At 38.7% G+C, this 19,914-nt stretch overlaps 1 protein-coding gene across 1 annotated transcript in view; it reads right to left on the reverse strand.

Annotated features, from left to right (window-relative positions):
• PCCA (propionyl-CoA carboxylase subunit alpha) overlaps positions 1-19,914 on the reverse strand; it is a 294,626-nt gene that overhangs the window by 61,783 nt on the left and 212,929 nt on the right. The window contains exon 20 of the mRNA XM_062566813.1: positions 12,730-12,828. Within this exon, the coding sequence (XP_062422797.1) occupies positions 12,730-12,828 (99 nt within the window). The remainder of the gene's footprint in view (positions 1-12,729; positions 12,829-19,914) is intronic.

Genomic DNA, 19,914 nt, shown 5'->3' on the forward strand with positions numbered 1-19,914 from the left:
AGCATCCAGGCAGAATCAAACATACCTACGTCACTCTCAAATGATGTGTGTCTAACTCACTCTTTAAATCTCTCAGTTGCAGAGACTTCACAGCCTCCCTGAGTAATTTATCTCAGTGTTCAGCATCCATACCATTAGAAAGTTTTGTCCTAATATCTGACAAAAATATCCCTTACTGCACCTGAAGTCCATTAGTTCTCCTCTTATTCATCACAGACACGGAACACAGATAATCCCCTTTATTTTTACAGCTGCCCTTCAGGTAGGTGAAGGCTATTGTCACGACTCCCTTTAGCGCTGTCTTCTCTAGACTAAGTGAGAAAAGGCTATACGACAATAGGTAGAAACCCCCGTAAATAATTTTAGTGGCAGTAAATTAAATCCAGGTCCCTTTTAATAATGGTGCATGTTCTTCGGCTACGTTTTATGAAGTAATAATTACTGTAGCCCAAACATGCTTATTTTTTGACTTAGCAGATCACACACTGACACCACAATCTGTACAATCATATGAAAACAAAGGACGATGTGCCAAAGCCTGACATATTTCAACAATAATGATTAGTGGAATGGAAAATATGGGAAATAAAATTTCATACAAAACCTGACGTTTACTTTTATAAAGGAAACAGGAATATACACTTTTCCCACAGTCTAGGATAAACACAATCAGGTTTTGGAAACCACAAAGAAGAACAAAGTACCGGCTGCCTACAATGAACGAATCGTATGCCAAAACAAACAAGTCCCAACCACTTGATAAGCTGTCAGAAAACGGCGAGTCGAAAAAAATTAAAGGATTTAATTTCTTTTTTTCCTGGAATGCCCTCCACCCTCGTTAGAGTTCTGTCACTTATTGTGCTACCCTTTTGTCCATTTTCAAGGGTCATTAGAGACCTTTTCATGTCCTAATAAAAATTCCATTTTTTTGGCTAATCTCCTCATTGCACAGAAAAATACAACTTAAAAACCAAAACCAAGCAAGAAAAACAAAAATAAAGCCCTTCTGTCATTTTCTTTAAAGGTTTTCGGAGTAAAGCCAGGTATCTTGACAGCGTGACTTATTTTTCACAACTAAGAAGAAGATCATGAAAGTATCTCCTCTAACAGATTGCCTTTACTCACAAGTAAACCAGCATTGAAGTAACTTTCAAAAATAAATGTAGCAACCTGTAGTCTGTACACATAAGTTAAGTGTATACATACTTTGAGAAAGCACTTTCTAAAACCATAGTCACAAAACAAGACAAGGATATAAACACCCTCTCCCCCAGGCTCACACTGCTGAAGAGCATGAGTATCACAGCACAGCGTGTCCTCACTGCTACCATTCACCCTGTGTCCAAAATACAAAGCACTGAATTCAGCTGTCAAGTGTACCAAGAGCCAGTGTAAGCACTCAAATACATCCGTGGAATTAACAGCCAGTAAGGAAAAAAATAATGGGGACAGGGAGGAAAAGTGTTAACAAACACAGAAGGGAAAAAGACATTTTCCTTCTGGGTGCATTTCAAAAAAACAAAAACAAGAAAGAAGGTAGAGAATTCTCCAAGTCACAAAACATATGTTACACTAAGACCAAAAAGAGAATTGCCAGGCTTTTGAGAACCATATTACAAAAGAAGCCAGCACATTATCATAATTAATGTTTCAAATTACAGTTGTAAATAAATTTCAGCTGTTAAATGTGATTAGATTTTTTTGAAGCTTATTGAAAGGAGTCATTTCTGTTTCACTGGTGGGCTTGTGTTTCTGAGATTTGTAAATGTAATTGATGTTTTCAAGAAAATGAAAGGACACGGTTAACAATTATTCTTTTATTTTCCACTTCTTTAGAAAAAGGACCAGTCTCCAGGCTCCTGGTCTCCAGTTATTCTTCCTAACTTAGATATTTACATATTCTATACCTCATAATAGATGGTTTCATATTACATGTGATAGCAGGAAAATAATCAAATAGAGGTGACAAAAGAGAATAGCTAATTATATGCATTGTCATTGTTTTCCTAATAATTTGCAAAACGTTTACCAGAGGTTTATGCTGAAAAGCAAGGCAAGACTACCATTTTAACAAAGACAAAACAAGACTGTATGATTACCTGTGAATATAGCAGAACCACATTGTTGGCATCAATTATACGTTCTTAGACATAACTGATGTTGTTCTGGTTCATTCAACTGATAAAGCTTCAGACAAACTTAATTAATGGAATATTAGTTAAAAATACAATACCTTTTCCTTATACTATGAGAAACCAACAAGCTAAATCAAACTTGAAAAAAAATTTTAAATCCATTTGCAGTCTCAAAATTGTCAAGTGTGTGAAAGTTGCACAAACATTATACGTATTTTAATGTACACAAGTTAGTATATTATACTGCATATGCTATATATATACAAACATAAAATGCTTATGAATGCATATAAAGATAGACAAGTATATACAATCCTGCCAAATGTGTTTGGTTTTCCTACTCTATCTTAAGTACATGCTATACTGCAATCATTTCACAAATAATCAATTTAATCTGTAAATCCCAGTAAATTACCAGAGGTTAGTGCGATGTGACTTTAAATTCTTCCGCTTTGCCATAGAAAATTATTTCCACTTAGTTGGGTATCAATGATCTATTCATTGTAAGATGCAGTAGGGTTACAATCAGCTTTGTGTTAAGCCTGCAGCGGATGAGTACTTTTAGATAAAAATGATAACAACCTTTGTGAAGTTGGATAAAGCAGCTCACTCAAATATAAAATATACATTACTGAAAGAGACACAGATGTTATTAGACATTAACAAGATCTCAGAGTATTTTCCACAAATCTTCTGATATCTTAGGATCTCCAAGCTACTGCAAGGAAGGAAGGAGACCAAAACAAAGAAGCTGAAACACACCAAAAGCAGTTTGTCCCTTTGCTTTCAAATGAAAAAGTAATACATCAAATCAAGTACTTGCTAACAGAGCAAATAACATATTAAAGTTTCCCAAACGTATTTGTCTTGACCTATTATATACTACCTTTATTTGCCTAAACTAAAGCTGGAGACCATTTGTTATTGAAAATGTAGACTGCCACTTGGTCAGCTCCAGTTTTTGCAAGCTTTGGCATGACTGCATTAATACTAGGGCAAAATGTATCAGACTTCAAAGAACCCTAAAAAAGTTTTTTTAAAAAAAAAAAGAAAAAAAAAAGATTTCTGGGTGATGACCACTGATTAATATCTCCTGTGAATCCAGAAGACTATAGTTAAAATTTTAAGTGAAATACTGTTTGGTTTTCCAATATGGTTTTATTTTGCAGAGTGCAGAAGTTCTTGTAGCCTCCTCTGCTTCATCTAGATCGCTGCTACTTCTGAAAATGTTATGCCATGAATTTAAGCGGAGAGTGCTATCCCCTTACTGGCCAAAACCTGCAAACTCCTGAAAATTCAACCAAGCAAAGTACAGGCCAGAATCATCCCTGAACAGGTTAAATAATAAAAAAATATATATATATATATATATATATTGCCATAGCAGGGAAATTAGGGGAAAAAACAGTACTTTAACTTATAAAGCTAAATGGCAGATACAGCTGCTAGTAACTCATCTATGAGATTTTGTGTACATGAGTGTGTTTGGACATCTGAAAACCTCTCTCATTCAACTATGTCATTCCCATCTTCTGGACCTCATGGTCAGATCAGAGAGGAGGAGAAAGCTGCAGGAGTAGCTGTAAAACCATGAAGTCTTCCACTTGTCAAAATGTGAAGACTGGTTTGGATGTGACTACTTCTCCGTCTTTTAGAATCTCTACTCTTCAACAGGAGTTCTCAGGGAAAACAGAACTCCATTTCACAGTGCAAAATCCAACTCCATCCAAATACAGGGAAGAGTTTCACAAAGCTTCATGTGCACAAAGTGTCACCCAGTCATCATGCAGCAGCAGTCACCTACTTCTACAGCTTCCTTATGTGGGTCCTCATCTCATATAAGAGGTCCAATGTAGACTCTAGACTGCATTTGCGTAGACAGCTAGCACCAAGACTGCCTCTTCGCATTGTTTGGATTTGGGGAGCCTTGCAAACTTTTCCACTTAGATAATCACTCTACTTCTGTCACAATCTAGTGCTGTCCACTGGTGGTGCCATCATTTCTTCTCCTTAGTGCATTAAACTATAGATGGAAATTTAGCTTGATACTGTGCACCGCTCTTCTCCTAGCTGTTATCAGTTTAAGACCATATTTTAAAAGTAAATGAAGCTTCAGTTAGCTGTTCTTCCTCATGGCAGAACCACATTTTCTGGTTTCCTACAAGGGCAGCAGACACTCAGTGGGGAATGAGATGATCAAGTCCTGTGGTGTATGAAGCATTTTGACATGTAAAACATTTCTTCTGGCTTAAATGGTACAAAGGGGAAGTATTATTTAAATGAACCCTGGTAAGGTGCTATGATACTGGCCTCTCCCTGGCACCTGTTGCAAGCTATCTGAATCCTTCCAGGGACTAAATGGGACCTATTCCCAAACTCAGTACAAATACGGACCTTAAATACAGCATGACAGCTTACAGGACATCAGGTCACACAGAGAAATTACCCTTGCTCATTTGTAAGTGGCTGAGACCATACCATTACTTTTAAAAGAAGGACTTCTCTCTTAATGCCTAGATTAAATTACACTAGGTGCTTAGCAGCTTCTGTACTCCCATGAACAGAAAAAAAGGAAACAGAGATCCTGCCCAATACTTCTTTATGTGAGATCCAATGTCAATGTCACTTGTTACTTCTCTTTGTCACCCTTTCGCCATGCAGACATTTAATATTAATAATACTATTGTACTGCTTGTATACAAAGCATCTTCAACCTAAGAACGTCCATGTGTTCCTTTAACCCTCTGAGGTAGGTAGGTGTTATAAAGCAGTGGAAGATGAAGAAAAAAAAATAGAGATGACTACTTGGTGTTGGTAAAGAACAAATACTAAGACATTTACTCTAGCCCAACATTTCTCTTTTTTTACAATTATTTACAATAACAGTGGAGAGTTTAGTTCTCCTTGTGGCCCTTTAAATTTTTGCTGCTATTATGTTGAGTCACAAAAAATATAATAGAGTAAAACATTTGGACACTTTACCCTCAGTTAGATGTGCTATGTTATGTTCTGTTGCAGATTCTATGCCACCATGTGAGCGTAGAGCTGATAACATTTATCACTGCTCTAAGAGTTCTTTGCAGAATCTATGGTCCCTTTTCCCTCTTCAATGTCCCTCTTTTCTCTATCCTTTTGCCCTCTAAATGTATTATCATGTTCAAGAGAACCACTCCCTATCTTTGAAGGTTTAGATATTACAAAATTACGGTATCTGTCAATAACTGAATACAATGCTTTTGTCTTTGGATACACACAGGTTATAACTATTCATCCTGAATATTGCCAGTCATTAAAATTTACAGCTCCTTCGGAAAAAATAAATGTTATAAGATATTGTGATAGCTAACATTATTTGATCAGCCCCTTGAGCAGCACAGGATATTGCTAATCCCATTAAGTTAAAGAGAGTGAGAAGTATGTTGTTTGTAGATACAGCTTTATTATGGCAGATCTCTCTCTGAAAAGTGGACAATTAATTCCAGAGGGATTGGGTGGGCATAGCAGTTGATCACTCATTTCCTTCCAGGATGAGAAAAATTCCTTTTCATGAACTAGTGGCTAGGGCTGGTGGTATGTGATTTCTGCTTCAGCTGTTCAATTAAAAAAAAAACAGTAATAATCTATAATTCTATCTCTTTTATTTCTCTGCATTTTCCCTTTCTTTTCACAAATTCTCTATTCAACCATGGACAAGGGTTTTGAGTCACCCTGGAGTTAAAGTTTTCACACTAACTAACTCATAAGATTTGGGAATTTGCTATTTAAAGTAACATTATACAAATAGTCTTTTGTGACAGCAAAGGGTATCTGATATTTTTAAAGGCTCTGTGCCTCAGGAGCTGGGCTACTGCTGTCCTACAGGCTATATATACATTTAGGGATGATTTAAAAAAAACAGTAATCTTAACAATTTTGGCAAACACTATGACAAGTGTCAATGAAGAAGCAATAACAGCAATTTTTGTTCGAATACACATTATTAGCAATTACAGCAAGAACCACCAAAAAAAGACCAGGATATGTTTAATACTAAACGTTTATACATTTTCCCCTTTTCTACAACTCCTAGAAATACAGATCTTGGTCCTTCTTTAGACCATCTATGGTCCTTTGTTGGTCCAAACAACAAGACCTAGTGGTACAATTACTGATTTTCTTGCACAAAAGACTTTCAAAAACTCAGCTAGATGAATTATTTAATTATTTAAAAAAGAAATATTCAGATCTTTCCAAGTGCACCTATGAGATATGCACTGAATCATGCATAGACAATCTAAGGCACGCTGATAAAGCTGCAGAGTTTCTCCTATTTATGACTTTTCTCTGCTTCTGTGTTTGGGTCCTTTGGGAAGGACCACCTCCACCTGCCAGAACAGCTACGTTTTTTGCCCAGGGTGACACCAGGACATCTGTGCTCTAGAATATCATGTAGTTTTAAAGTTTCCTGGCCAAAACTCCTTCCTAAGAGGGTTTTTCTCCCTGCCTCCATGGCTTCCCTCCCCAACTATTACCACACAGAAGTGATATCTTGGGATTTTAATAGATAATTCAACAGGAACATCAGCTGCATGCTTGGTTTTGAATAAAAAAGTTAAATGTAACATTAGGAATTAATGAGAACAAACAATAAATCAGTGAATATCATTACATTATGGAAAAAGTCTACGCTTTGCCCATGCTTTTAATATTGGGCACAGTTCTGGTCTCCACAGCTCAAGAAGACGTAACAGAGATGGAAAGCTTTCAGAGAGCAACATGAACCACCAAAGACAGGCTTCTCCACAAGGAATAACTCTACAGTACCGAAAAGAGGCAACTGAGTGAGAGTATGAGCAGCATGGACAGAGTGGATGGGGATTAATTGTTCATAGTATTTTCCAATGCAAGAACCAGGAGGAATTCAAATGAAGCAAAAAGACACTGCCATAGAAATTAATAGGCAATGATAAGGCTTGATAAACAAATCGTCAAAATCTATGATTCTCTTTGTGTAATTGCAGAGAAAGAAATAGTTACAATAATGGCACGCCAACAGACAGATATTAATAATTAAAAAAAATTTTTTTAAAGCCTGTCATACAGCAGCATGTACCGCAGTAAAACCCACTGTCCACCAAGGACTTCTGTATGTCTTTTATCTGGGATTGATGAGACCTGGATTGTACTTGCCTCAAATGCTAAGAGAGTGCCAAGGGAGGCAATAAAAACCAATTTCTCTGTATTAAATCCACTGATCATTTTTGGATTTTCATGGCTAAGCTCTATTTTCTCAGATGACTGGGGCTAGATAAGCAAGCAGGAAAGCACAGGCAGCCTGTGAGGCTCTATCTATGCTGCAAAATAAAGGAGGCCATGGACTGATGTCTGGCCCTGAAGCCAAATGGCAATGACTGTCTCAGTCCCCACTGCTTATGTCTACAAAACACAGCATAAACCTATATCAGATTTGTCTAAGATAACCATAATTGAAATAGGCCAAAAGAAAGCTGGAGAGTGAGCTAGCAATTAATCAATATAAGCAATCAGGAACCTAGTGCTGGCTCACGCTCTGGCTCTTCTTTATTTAACAGTATAGACATACAAACATTTGCCATATTCCAAGCTGCAGAATATGCTCCTCCTGCTGCAGCTGTTGATGCAACAATTAAAAATAGTAATTTGCTCCATCACTGAATTTCCCACATTACTGTAAATGGTGGGGGGAACTTTATCAGCAGATTTCTCTGTTCCAGTCACTTGAAGCTTGGGATCCATGATTTCAGCTTAACAGGATCGTGCTCCTATTTAATAACTCCATTACTCTCTTATTTACATCTTGCTGTGGCCAATTAAGGCCTTTTTACCATAGAGTTAGGGATATCCAACAGCATCACAGAATAGCTTAGGTTGGAAGGGACCTCTGGAGATCAGGTAGTTAAATCCTCTGCTTAAAGCAAGGCTAATGTTAAAGTTATATCAGGCCTCTGAAGGTCTTGTCCAATTCAGTCCTGTACCATAATGCCTATGCCCCTACAGAGTTTCAGTTCAGCAGAGACCAAACTTCTGAAGGCCAGGAAATGTAAGGAGAAGCTACCACCACTACCATCGTAGAGCTGGTTTATTGAAGCCACTGAAAACCACTGAGCTTTCTGTGCTTCAGGCAGAGTCTTGTACTCCTTTTGAAGGTGGATGGCTTCAGTTCAGCAAGCTGGCAGAGTCATTAAAACATTGTGACCATAGGATACCTCAGTGGAGCAGCAAGGGGAGAGGTGTGTACGACACAAGAAAGAGAGGCAACAAGCATAATGGAGAGGTGGTAACTATTCTGGCACAGGATCTTTCTGCTACAGGGAATTGTCTGCAGGTAGGCAACATATAAGGATGGGCTGAATGTCTGATGACAACATCAACGAAAGTAGAGTCAAACATCTTCTCTGAACGGACTGTAAAACAGCACTGAAGAGTTCTAAAATTTGTCAGGGTGGAGTTGCTATAGAGCAGGCTTAGAATTTGGAAGAATGGTAGGTAGGGGTGGTTTTTGAAAACTAGCCCACATTTTGCAAGCAAAGAGGGTGGAGGATCTCCTACATGCATGTTATTCATGGGCAGCCTGCTCCTTCCGCAAATACCTGAATCCTCCTGGGCAGTGTCCCAGAACAAGGCACTGATTGCTGCCTTGTATCATCCACATTGCACCATGGTGTCAGACAGAGGACAGAGTTGCGGTTGGGTTAAAGTCCATCCCCTGGACTTCTTGGATTCATTGATTTATCTTGAGGTCCCGTCAGATTCTGGTTCACACGAGGGAATAGAAGGAAATATTCAGCTCTAAGGAAGAGGCAGGTTATTCTCATGTGCAGCTGGAACTTCCTGTATTTCAGTTTGTACCCGTAGCCTCTTGTCCTGTCAAACCACTGAGAAGAGTCTGGCCCCATCCTCTTGACACTCACCCTTCAGACACACACTTTGATAAGATCCCATCTCAGTCTTCTCTTCTCCAGGCTGAACAGGCCCAGCTCTCTCAGCCTTTCCTAATGAGATAGATGCTCCAGTCCCTTCAACATCTTAGTGGCCCTTCACTGGACTTGCTCCAGTAGCTCCATGTCTCTCTTGTACTGGGAAATCTAGAACTGGACACGGTACTCCAGGTGAGGCCACTCATCCTAGTTTTTTTTATCATCTGCACACTTGCTGAGGAGGCACTCTGTCCCTTCATCCAGGTCACTGGATGTCCAAGTTGAACAAGACTGAGCCCAGTATTGACCCCGGGAGACACTGCATTTCTACAAGCTTCCAGCTAGACCTTGTGTCATTCTCTTCTCTTCTTTGACACTCTCCCCCACTCATAGGTACAGAGAGAGAGTACATCGCTTATTTGCTTTTTTATTTAATTCTAAATATTGCCTGAAAGTTTATGTATTCATATTCAGACTGTGTTTTGTATGTAAATATATTTTAGATATTTATTTTAAATAACAAGCTATCTCTTCAAATCCAAAGCCTCTTGGAAAAATCTTGTAACAACACGCCTTTTGTTACTTCTCTAATTTTCAGCAAAAGTAGATTTTGAATTCACAGTAACTCAAGTTCCAGAGCCACTGAAATCTTTGGAAATAGATATGGAAAACAATTTTGGAAAAGTATTCCTGTACACACAAATTGGCTTGATAGATATGCGCTTCAAATACAAAATCCTACACTTCATGCTGCATTAAATTCAGACTCCCAAATGGGAAGTAGGTTTTAGTCAACAATGGGGAAAATGCTGAGAAACTGGGACCAAGTGAGGAATTACAAAATAAATAAAAGAGTGATGGAATTTGTGTCCTTCAAGAAATGCTATGGAGTCTGCTCCCCACCCCCAAAAAGCAATGTCAGGAATCTCTTGTTCAAATGAGCCTAAATTTTCTCCATTTCATAACCTACTAGAAGGTCCAAAGGATTTTATAGCAATCCAAGTCAGCACAAAGACTGTAGAGCCCATATGCTGCAGCAAAACGGACCTGCGCTCTCCCCCAGGGTGCTGGTCCCCCTATTGTCTGGGGACCTGGCCAGGCACTCTGCAGTGCCCATCTGCTGCACAGATGGGTTTTCCTGCAAAGGGAACAAAGCCTGAGGCATGGGGCTGCTGCATGGCCTAGTTGTGCCCTGATATGCCCTAGACAGGCTGTGACCAGGGCATCCACCTCTCCCCAGCAGCTCAGATGTATTCCTAGGTTACTCTGTCTAGGGACAGCCTTAGAAAACCTGCTTTTTAAACTCAGAGGTCTTCTTAACCTTAAGCGCGGCTGAGCTGGTGCTCTGCTTTTGCTCTAATCCACACTGAGCCTTTAGCAGAGGAGTAGAAATAGGCAAGCATGCCTAACTAGTTATTTTTATGTGTGTGACAGATATGCAACAATTTGAATGTCTAGACTATAATTTACATAAATACATTTTAAACGAAAACATTTTAAAATTATTTATTTCCTGCTTCTGTGCTTAAGTGCTTTGCTGGATTGGGGCCAAACTGCAGGATCGAGCCGAAGGTGCATATATCAAACCTTCAAAGAAACACACTATTCACGAAGAATGTACTTGGTTGAGCAAATTTAGAAGAATGAAATCAACTATGAAGAGAAATTAGGCTGGCTGAAAATTAATAAAGCACAGCTGGAATTATTCGATTCATCCATATTTGTTGCTTAAATGGCTCTAGGGCTAAGTCTTGCTGAAAGAAGATACTTCAAGACTCAGGGGTCAATTGCTTTTGGAGACAAATTGACCTACAGGAATACACTTGTCTAATTTGGTTCTTGCAGTGGGGCAAGTCTAGAGAAATATATAACCAAAAAACCAATTTAGATTCCAGTGAGTGGATATCAGAGGTCAAGCTTAAGGTTACCATAATTTTACATACCTACACTAAAAGATTAATAACTTTTCAAGCTACTGAGTTTCTTTGCTAAAAACAAAGACTTAAAGATAGTATCTCAGAAAGCAACAATATATGTGCTTGTTTCACATTCTTTTGCATAAATACCATTCAACCAGTTCACCGCTTGTTGCTGTGGTTAGTCCTGTAGTATTTCATACAATCTGGTCATATTCCAGCAGTGCAAGCAACATTATTGCTGGCTCAGCTTCCAGCAAAAAGCATTTCCAAATCTGATGATCATTAATTTTGAAACAAAATTTATGTGCTAGTTCAAATATTACACTTTTGGTTACTGGTGTTATTGTTATTAGTTATACTCAGAGTGCTTCATAATGTTATGTAATTATTATATATACATCCTAATATTTTGCAATGGGACTTTCCAAATACAGTTATTCATATAAACATAAAATTTTCTCCTAAAGAGATTTTGTATGTTCATACATTAGTATTCTTTCTTATTCAATATTAGGGATTATGTACTTTATGCCACCAAAATGGATCAGTATTAAAATGGAAGTTTAGTTTTATATTTTGTAGAATATATGTATGTATCTATATATGTAGAATTATTTTAGATATACAACCTGAAGATGCCATTAACCTTCCAAGAAATCTACAGAACTTAAGTCCAGAATCTATCTGGGTATGTAGTGAAAATTTCACTCTCAATCAATTATCATACTTGAAAGATACAATATTTATTTCCATAAAATTGTAGGTGTTTAAATTCAGTCATAGGAAAAGCAACATTTTTATTTGGGAAATTTACCAGGGGTGAAAATGCAAAAAAAAATAAAAATAAATAAAAAAGCACATAGTCCACTGTGAATTAATAATAACAGAAATTTGATCGGGGTATCACTGATAAACATATATAAAATAGACAGATAATACTGTGTGTAGCAAAATACTTTAAATCATTCCAAAGTTTTGAAATTTTGTTTTTCTTTCATTGATTTCCATGATCAAGATACATATTAACAAAAGGTTTCTCAACCAATATATAAATCTGTACTAGCATTACCTTCAGAAAACTTAAAAAGAGTTAAAGAGATCATTTTGTTTCCAGTTGTTTTCAAACACACCAGTGGTCAGACGGAAAGACTCTACACCTACATTAATCTTTTTAGCCATCTTTTGACAGAGCCATACAGGTTTTGGATGTTTTCTACTTTCTTCTTTTCAAATCATGGAGCTAATAATGTTTTATAAAAGCAACACATGGGAAATATGTTGTCCTGTGGCTTTCCATCTGCAAAGGCCCAAAAGTAGAAAAAAATCTATGCTGATGATTCAAATATTAGGAAGAGAATAGTTTTACTGCAAAACCTATCCTTTCTGCTAACAGTTCTTACTTAATTTCTTAAGAATATTTCTCAGGAAACCATAGCTCTTCACAGCCATTAAGTGAAGAAATACCAGGAACCGGGGTAAATTTCTGTCTAAAATACGTGACTTCTCTTCAAATGAAAGACATTTGAAAGGTACAAAGCTGTCCTAGCAACTCTAGAGGAGTTAATCTCACTAACGTGCCCAATGCATTCAAAACAGAAGGGCAAAATTATGGTAGCTGCACACTGTAACATCATTTTTAAGACACAGTAAGTTTAGGCCCCATGTATCAACATTAGTCGTGTATCTAAAAGCACGTAGTCGTCGCAGCTCTACAAAATGAAGTGTTGAAGAGTTAGTTACCTGTATAGTCCTCTGAGTGCCATCAATGGTGACAGACAATAAGGGTGAAGCCAGGTTCCACTCGCTGGTCACGTTTAATTTCATCCCATCAACTTCCACCTGTTGTGACACCAAACAAGGCTGTTACTATGAAGACAGACAGAAAACTGATCTCAAGTTCATTGCTGCATACAAAGCAGCAACCATTTTAAAACAGATGGCTCCCAAACAACCTGTCATGTTTACTGCTTCTGCCATAAAAGACAGGGTCCAACAACAGAGTCTTCTAGCTATCTCTAGGGAGAGGTGAAGGACCTGTGAACAGCTGCCTCCGAGTAGCAAGGTTTCAAGTGATTTCTAGCAAGTAACAAACAGCCATCCAACTTTTAAACCTATCTGGACATGCTACATTTACTGCAATTAGACAAGTAATGCATATAAATTCCAGTGACACCTTGCAACCCACACAACAGGCCTTGCATATAATATTCTCTCCAAGGACCAAGGAAGAACTTTTCCTATGCTTCTAATGAAGGGTTTTGCATTGTTATCTTAATTAATATGAAGCAGTAATTAATTCTTTGGCGTGTTATCTCAAAGTCCAGAAAAACTTTGCAAATTCTGTCATGTTTTCTCTCAATCTAAACCCGATCAGAGGAATGCAATTTCTGACTTGAATATCAGTATGGCTATCCAGAAAGAAATTTAAAAATAAAAATCATGTAATCTTTATACAAAAACATTTCTATACAAAGAACGAAATTTTTGAGTTCTGAAAAACTACAGGCACACTTGTGTATTACAAAGAGGGTGTAATGACGCTTCTGTTATCCTTCCGTTGTATGATATCGTCTGTTACAAAGTACATACAGACACAATCAGTATCGTAAGAGCCTCAGAGGAAGAGTCAGATTAAGAACAAAAATATTACTACGTGTAGAATAACATAGTTACGAATTACTGTGTGTGGAGTGTTTTTAACATTAACCATGATACTTAAGTTAGGTAAATATTATTTCAATCATACATTTTACTACAAACAGAAAAATATACTGCTTGGCTTATTTTCCAAAATCTCCAAAATATTTTCAATCACCAAATTACAGACAATATTGATAGTGCCACAAATTTTACATATATTCTCAGCAAACTAGAAGGAAATCACTGTATTTAGAACAAGGACTGAGCCCACTTTTGGCAAAATAAAATGTATAAGCATGCTCTTTTAGATTACAAAGACTAACAATTGTTTCATCTGACAATAAGGACTTTCAGCAGTAATCTTAGTATAACTTAAAAGAAATCCATAATAGACAAGGGCAGAGGAGCAAAATAGAATTTGACAGTTTCATTTCAGTTAAGGAAAAAAAAATCTTTGGCTTAAAAAAGCTCAAATTTTATAGACACTTCACTTTAGAACATAAAATCTGCCTTTAAGTGATACAATCTACTCAATTGCTATAGATTTTAGCTATAAATAAAGTTTCATGTAAAGAACACGAAGAAAAACAAGTCATTTATAATGGTTCACCAATAGGCCAGATTAGCTGGCATGCTTCAGATACTTTACACTGTTCCAGTGATGCAAAACAGCCATAAACTCGGCTTGAGTTAAACCAGACCTGCAGCTGTTTTGCATTGCCAGAGCACTGCAAAGCAGCTGGAACATACCAGTGAATCCAGCCCAATATCAGCAAAGCTGAATCAGCAAGTACTGTCTTTATTAAGACCAGCAGAAACATCTGAAAAAAACCTTCCCAATAGAATAAGGCAAATCCGTTGCTCGGTCTCAACTCTCTTTGATTAACAACTGAACTTTGGTAAGACAATTTTTAACAAAACTATCCATCACTATCACTATAACAAAGAAAAACTGTCTGCACTGGAACCTGGACCTGAAAAAATCATTTACCACGTTTCTCCAGGGAAGGAAGGGCAATGGTATCAAAGCATACCAAACTACTGGCCAACAAACAACTGTGACTGTATACTGTGGCTGTTGCACTGCAAGATTTACACGTGGCCTCACGGAAAAGCTACGGCTGATATCTAAATACTAGTGAAGGATGTCCCAGTGGTAAGGTGCAAGTCAGTATCTTCATGGCAAAATCAATTTTGTCATTAGCTCTTTTGTCACTGTACAGAGGAACGAAAGAAAAGAAAACTAAATGTGTCACAGTGGCAAATGACATGTTTACAATTCCTCACAAGGGCCTATACAAGTCTAGTCATCATTGATTCCAGATTAAGTTAGCATCGAAGAATTTCTGGCAGAAGCCAGCATGAAAGAAGAGATGTTAGCAATCAAAGCCAAAAGCAGGTCTAAACAACTGTGGCCCTCTGGGAACACTATGGTTGCTTATGTGAAGTGGGAAAACCAGCAGGCAATATGTTGTCTCTACTGTGTTTTCTCCATTCAAAAATAAAGGACCAAAGCAAAAAACATATGTTATTTGAACTAATGAACACCCCAAGAAACTGCAGCAGTCCTCTCATATAATAGCAATACAGGATCACAGACAGCTGCTTTCACCTGGAGCTCACCATCCTACATGCAGCTTGGGAAGATTTTGATATGAAGCTGAGAGGATCACAGGGAAGTCAGAAGTCACTGCTCCAACTGGTAGGATGGTAAAGCAAGGAGATCATCAGGGAAAATGAAGTAAGTACTGAAGACGTGATATTTATCCACTTCGGGAACACATTACTTTCACTACAGACAAGGAACTCTGTATCAAGGGAAAGCGGAGGACAAAAACAAAAAACAGTCGGGGAAGAAAGGGGCAGAAGTGGAAATCAAAACCAGTACTTTACCTGATAGAGAAAATAACCCCTCCCTCTGAGAGAAGCCATGCAAAGTAAGAGCAGCTCAGCAGCCAACAGCCAAGCAAAGTTAGTTGATGGAGACAAGGAAACAGGCATGATGTTCAAAGAACTTATCTGGAGTTTGTATTTGCATTCAGTTCTTCACTGGCAACACAGACAGTAATAAAACCTGGTCTTTTTAGGTTTATGTTCGTTTTTTTTTTTTTTTTTTTTTCTGGCAACTAATGTAAAGTTAACATTGACTATTTCCTGTTTAGTTTGTTTCTGTGCTCACAAGAGAGCCATCAAGGAACTCACCACTCAAAGGATTCTAGCATTTGAATTATACGAAAAACTAAATCCCAACTAAATCACTCATGCAGTGGGCCACACTGTGATTTACATCACAACTAAACAGTCCAGGTGTAGCCTCAGCTACTCAATTCCAAGCACATACCCGTGTATGTTTGTGTGTTGCATATGTCAGGAGGAATTACACTAGAGAAACTGTGGCTGTTTGAACCACTGCTAACACATCCATGTTGGTGGTGCTGGGTTTTTTAAGTTTTTTTTAGTGTGTTTTTTTTTTTGTTTTGTTTTGTTTTTTTTTGTTTGTTTGTTTTTTTTTTAATAGGTTGGTTTGTTCCTGTGTTAAGGACATAGAAGATAAAGGAGCAATGGCTCTCCTTTACAATTATTTCCAATTCAAAGGCCATTGTAAATGAGGCCTCAAAAAAGAAATGACAAGTCCAAGACACAGTGCTAGAAAAAGGTCAACAGCTTTCTCTTCTGTCACAACTTTGCAGACTGATGTTGGCATGCACCTGAACTACACAAGCAGCAGCCCCTTCACCTCTTGTGGACTGAGTTCCTGATGTTCAGCAGGATAGGTACCAGCTAACTAATAGTGCAAAGAGATGTAAAGCATAATCTGCATTCCATTTCCTTTTGAGAACATCATTTGGCATTTTATATACATGTCAGGCAATTAAGGCAGCCAGCACAAGCCTGAGTGTTATAGCCCTGTTAATTTGCTAATGCAGAGTCTCAGATACATCTGGCACATGTCATTTCTTTTCTCCTGAAAATGAAGGTGGTTTTCCAGGAGACTGGAGGGCAGCTACAGCAGTTGCTTCCTGTCTGAAGCTTCAAAACACTGTGTCTGCGCTTCCTAATGCCTGCCTTAGTCTGACTAGCTTGAAACTACTGATTTAATTCCACAGTTTCCAGCTTTACCCCCCAGTACAGAGGTTTAACTTGATGGTTCCAGGCTTTTGATTCAGCTCCTCGTTCAGAGTCCTGGCCCTACTACCGGGTTATACTACCACTGCCTCGATTCCTTACACTCCTGAATACTACCACTTGCAACAGCAAAAGTACTGACTTTCCCTATTCGACCAGCTGAACCAAATGAAAAGTCACCCTCTGCAGACCTGTCTTGCTGAAAACTTTCTCTTATCAAGACAGTTTTCCATGAAGATGTGAAAAATCTTCAACATTCAAACAGGGAAACAAACATTACTATTCAAAGGAGATTTATGAGCACTCAGTGTTGTAGAGAATTCAAACAACAAACTGTTATGACGACGTTAATTCAGGTCCGCTGTAAAACTAATACACAATTTGTGAGTAGCAAGAACTCTACAAACTGCAACCTATAAATCAACTTGTAGGGAAGGAGAAACGGCAGCAAGCGTCACTGTGGTAAACGTCAGGTAGCATATATGTTTGAATACTTTCCTCAAGGCTACCCAAAGATGCCATCTCAGAGAATTAATTGCCTCAGATAAAAACCTGTTCACCTGCATTACTGTTAAACATCACCTACTGTACCAAAGAAAAAAGCAGATTATTTCTCTGGGAGAGGTATTACTTCAGAAGGGAAGGTATGGCAAAAGAAGGTGAAGCTGTAAGTAGCTGTATTAAGTAATAACAGTCTGGGGTGATCTCAGACTAACCCAAATAGAGTTGGACCAAGTGGTGTATGGTTCCTGAGCAGTTTTCACAAAATTCTTGAAATTCTCATCTAATCTGCTGTCTGGCTAATGGAGCAGCACATGGAATAAGAGAGACAAGTGGCAACACTCTTCTTGTGCCAGAGTTATTATCCCTTGCTTTTCATAGACCTGTGTATCCTAAGGCAAAAAAAAAAAAAAAAAAAAAAAAAAAAAAAAAGACCTGCATGTGGCTGGTCATTCTCAGGCTTCCTTTAGAAGGATGATACATAAAACTCCAGGCATTTTAAGGTATAAAGTACCTTGCTAACCCTTGATTTAAAAGAGCTCTTTCCCAGTCAGCAGGAGAGCTTGAACGCTGTCTTTCATCTCTGAATATTCCTAAAGCTAATAAATACAACATGCTTCATTATCATGAAAATGACCAGCCACCTGGAGGCTGAGTCCACAAGCATTTCTGGCCATTTGCAGAATGGCATGGCAATCATCTGGTCTTCCTATACAATTTTCTTCAACTCATCTGCATTGTCTTGAAGTACTTCGGGAAAAAAAAAGGGAATCATATCTTCCACATCAGGAAATGGTATCAACTAAGTAGTACTTCACATGTAGCCACTCACAAATGCAAAGAAACTCATGAAGATTTCACATATGGGCAGATCTTATTGTCCAGGCTCTTTCTCTTGTTCTTTGAACTGTGCTTGCTAGTGACCTGGGGTCTACTTTCCCACAAAGTGCTTGACGTTTTTCAGGACCAAGATGTGAAACAGGTGATGACTTAAAAAATTTGCAGATAACACAAAATTGCAAGAATCAGCCAATACACTCAAGGACAGTGCTGCCATCCATGGGGATCTAGACAGGCAAGAGTAACAGGACAATGTGAAGCACATGAAATTTGACAAATCATTAGGTCCTGTACTTGGGAAGGAAGAATCCCTTGCAAGGATACAGTCTAGGGGAATGACCGGATGGACAGAAGCACTGCAGAAAATGACCTGGGGACCTAACCAGACAGTGAGCTGAAATAAGCCAGCAGTATTCCCTGGCAATAAAGAAGGATAGCAGCATCCTGGGCTGTATGAGCAGAAGTGCAGCCAGCAGATTGAAGGAAGCGATCATCTACTCCTACTCTGCACTAGTTAAACCGTATCTACACACTGTGTTCACTTTTGGGACTCTCCAGTACAAGAAAGACATTGACAAAGTGGAGTGGGTTCAGGGGAGGACCACCAAGATGATCAAGGGGGCTGCAGCACCTGCTGTAGGAGAGGCAGGTAAGGAAAAAGGGTCTTGTTCACCATCACAAAAGGCAGGCTTCAGGTGGACCTAACAGTAGCCTGCCAGTGCCTACATGGAGCTTATCCAGAAGATGGAATCAGGCTCTTGAAGTGTTGTGTGGCAGGAGGAGAAGACATCAAGCACAAATTGAAATGAGAGAAGGTCAGACAGGATAGAAAGAGAAACTTTTTCACAGTGAGGACAGTCAAGCAGAGAAACAGGTTGCCCTGAAACATTCTGCGGTCTCCATCCTTGGAATTTTTCAAGGCTTAATTGGACAAAGTCCTGAGCAACCTGGTCTGACCATCATCTTCTTTAACTTCCCAGAAATGTGCTCCAAGAGGACTGGTTCCATGATTTTCCCAGAAGCCAAAGTGAAGGTGACCAGTCTGCAAGTTCCCTGGGTTTTGCTTTTGGCCATTTTTGAACATGGGTGCAACATCTGCCTTTCTCCGATCATCTGCCTTCTCCAATGCCCAGGACCTTTCAAAGGCATATAGAGAGCAGCCTATGCTGCCCTATGACATCAGTTAACTCTCAGCACTCTTGGATGCGTTATGTCTGGTCCTGCAGGCTTCTATGGGTTGAACTGCCTCAGTCCCTGAACTTGATCCTCATCCACTACTGGTCGTTCTTTTCCTCCTTGAACAGAGCTAGAGAGACTCTGTTGCTGAAGATAGCGTTGAGTACTTCAGCATTATCTAAGTCTTCTGTTATTACATCACCCAGTCCCATTCAGCAGTGGGCTCACATTTCCTTTGCTATGCCTTTGATTACTAATACAGCAGTAGAGATCTTGTTACCCTTGACGTTCCTGGCAAATCTCAACTCCAGCTGAGCTTTGGCTTTCCTAACACCAACTCTGCATGCCTGGAATTTCCAACTTACTCCTTTGTAGCCTGTCCCTGCTTCCACAACCTGTATGTTGCCTTTTTGCCCTGAAGCTCTGCCATGATTTCCCTGCTTAGCAAGCCAGTTTCCTGATACATCTGCTTGTTTTCCTGAGTATCAAGGATAGACTGTTCTTGTGCTTGGAAGATGCTGCCCTTAAAGACCTGCCAGTTTTTCTGAGCAACTTTGCTCTTCAGAGCTGCCTCCCATGGGATTATACCTACCAGCTAAATAAACAAATAAGAAGATACTGTCTGCTAGCATGAAGTTAAGG

Source organism: Rhea pennata, chromosome 1, assembly GCF_028389875.1.
Source record: "Rhea pennata isolate bPtePen1 chromosome 1, bPtePen1.pri, whole genome shotgun sequence".
Taxonomy (NCBI): Eukaryota; Metazoa; Chordata; class Aves; order Rheiformes; family Rheidae; genus Rhea; species Rhea pennata.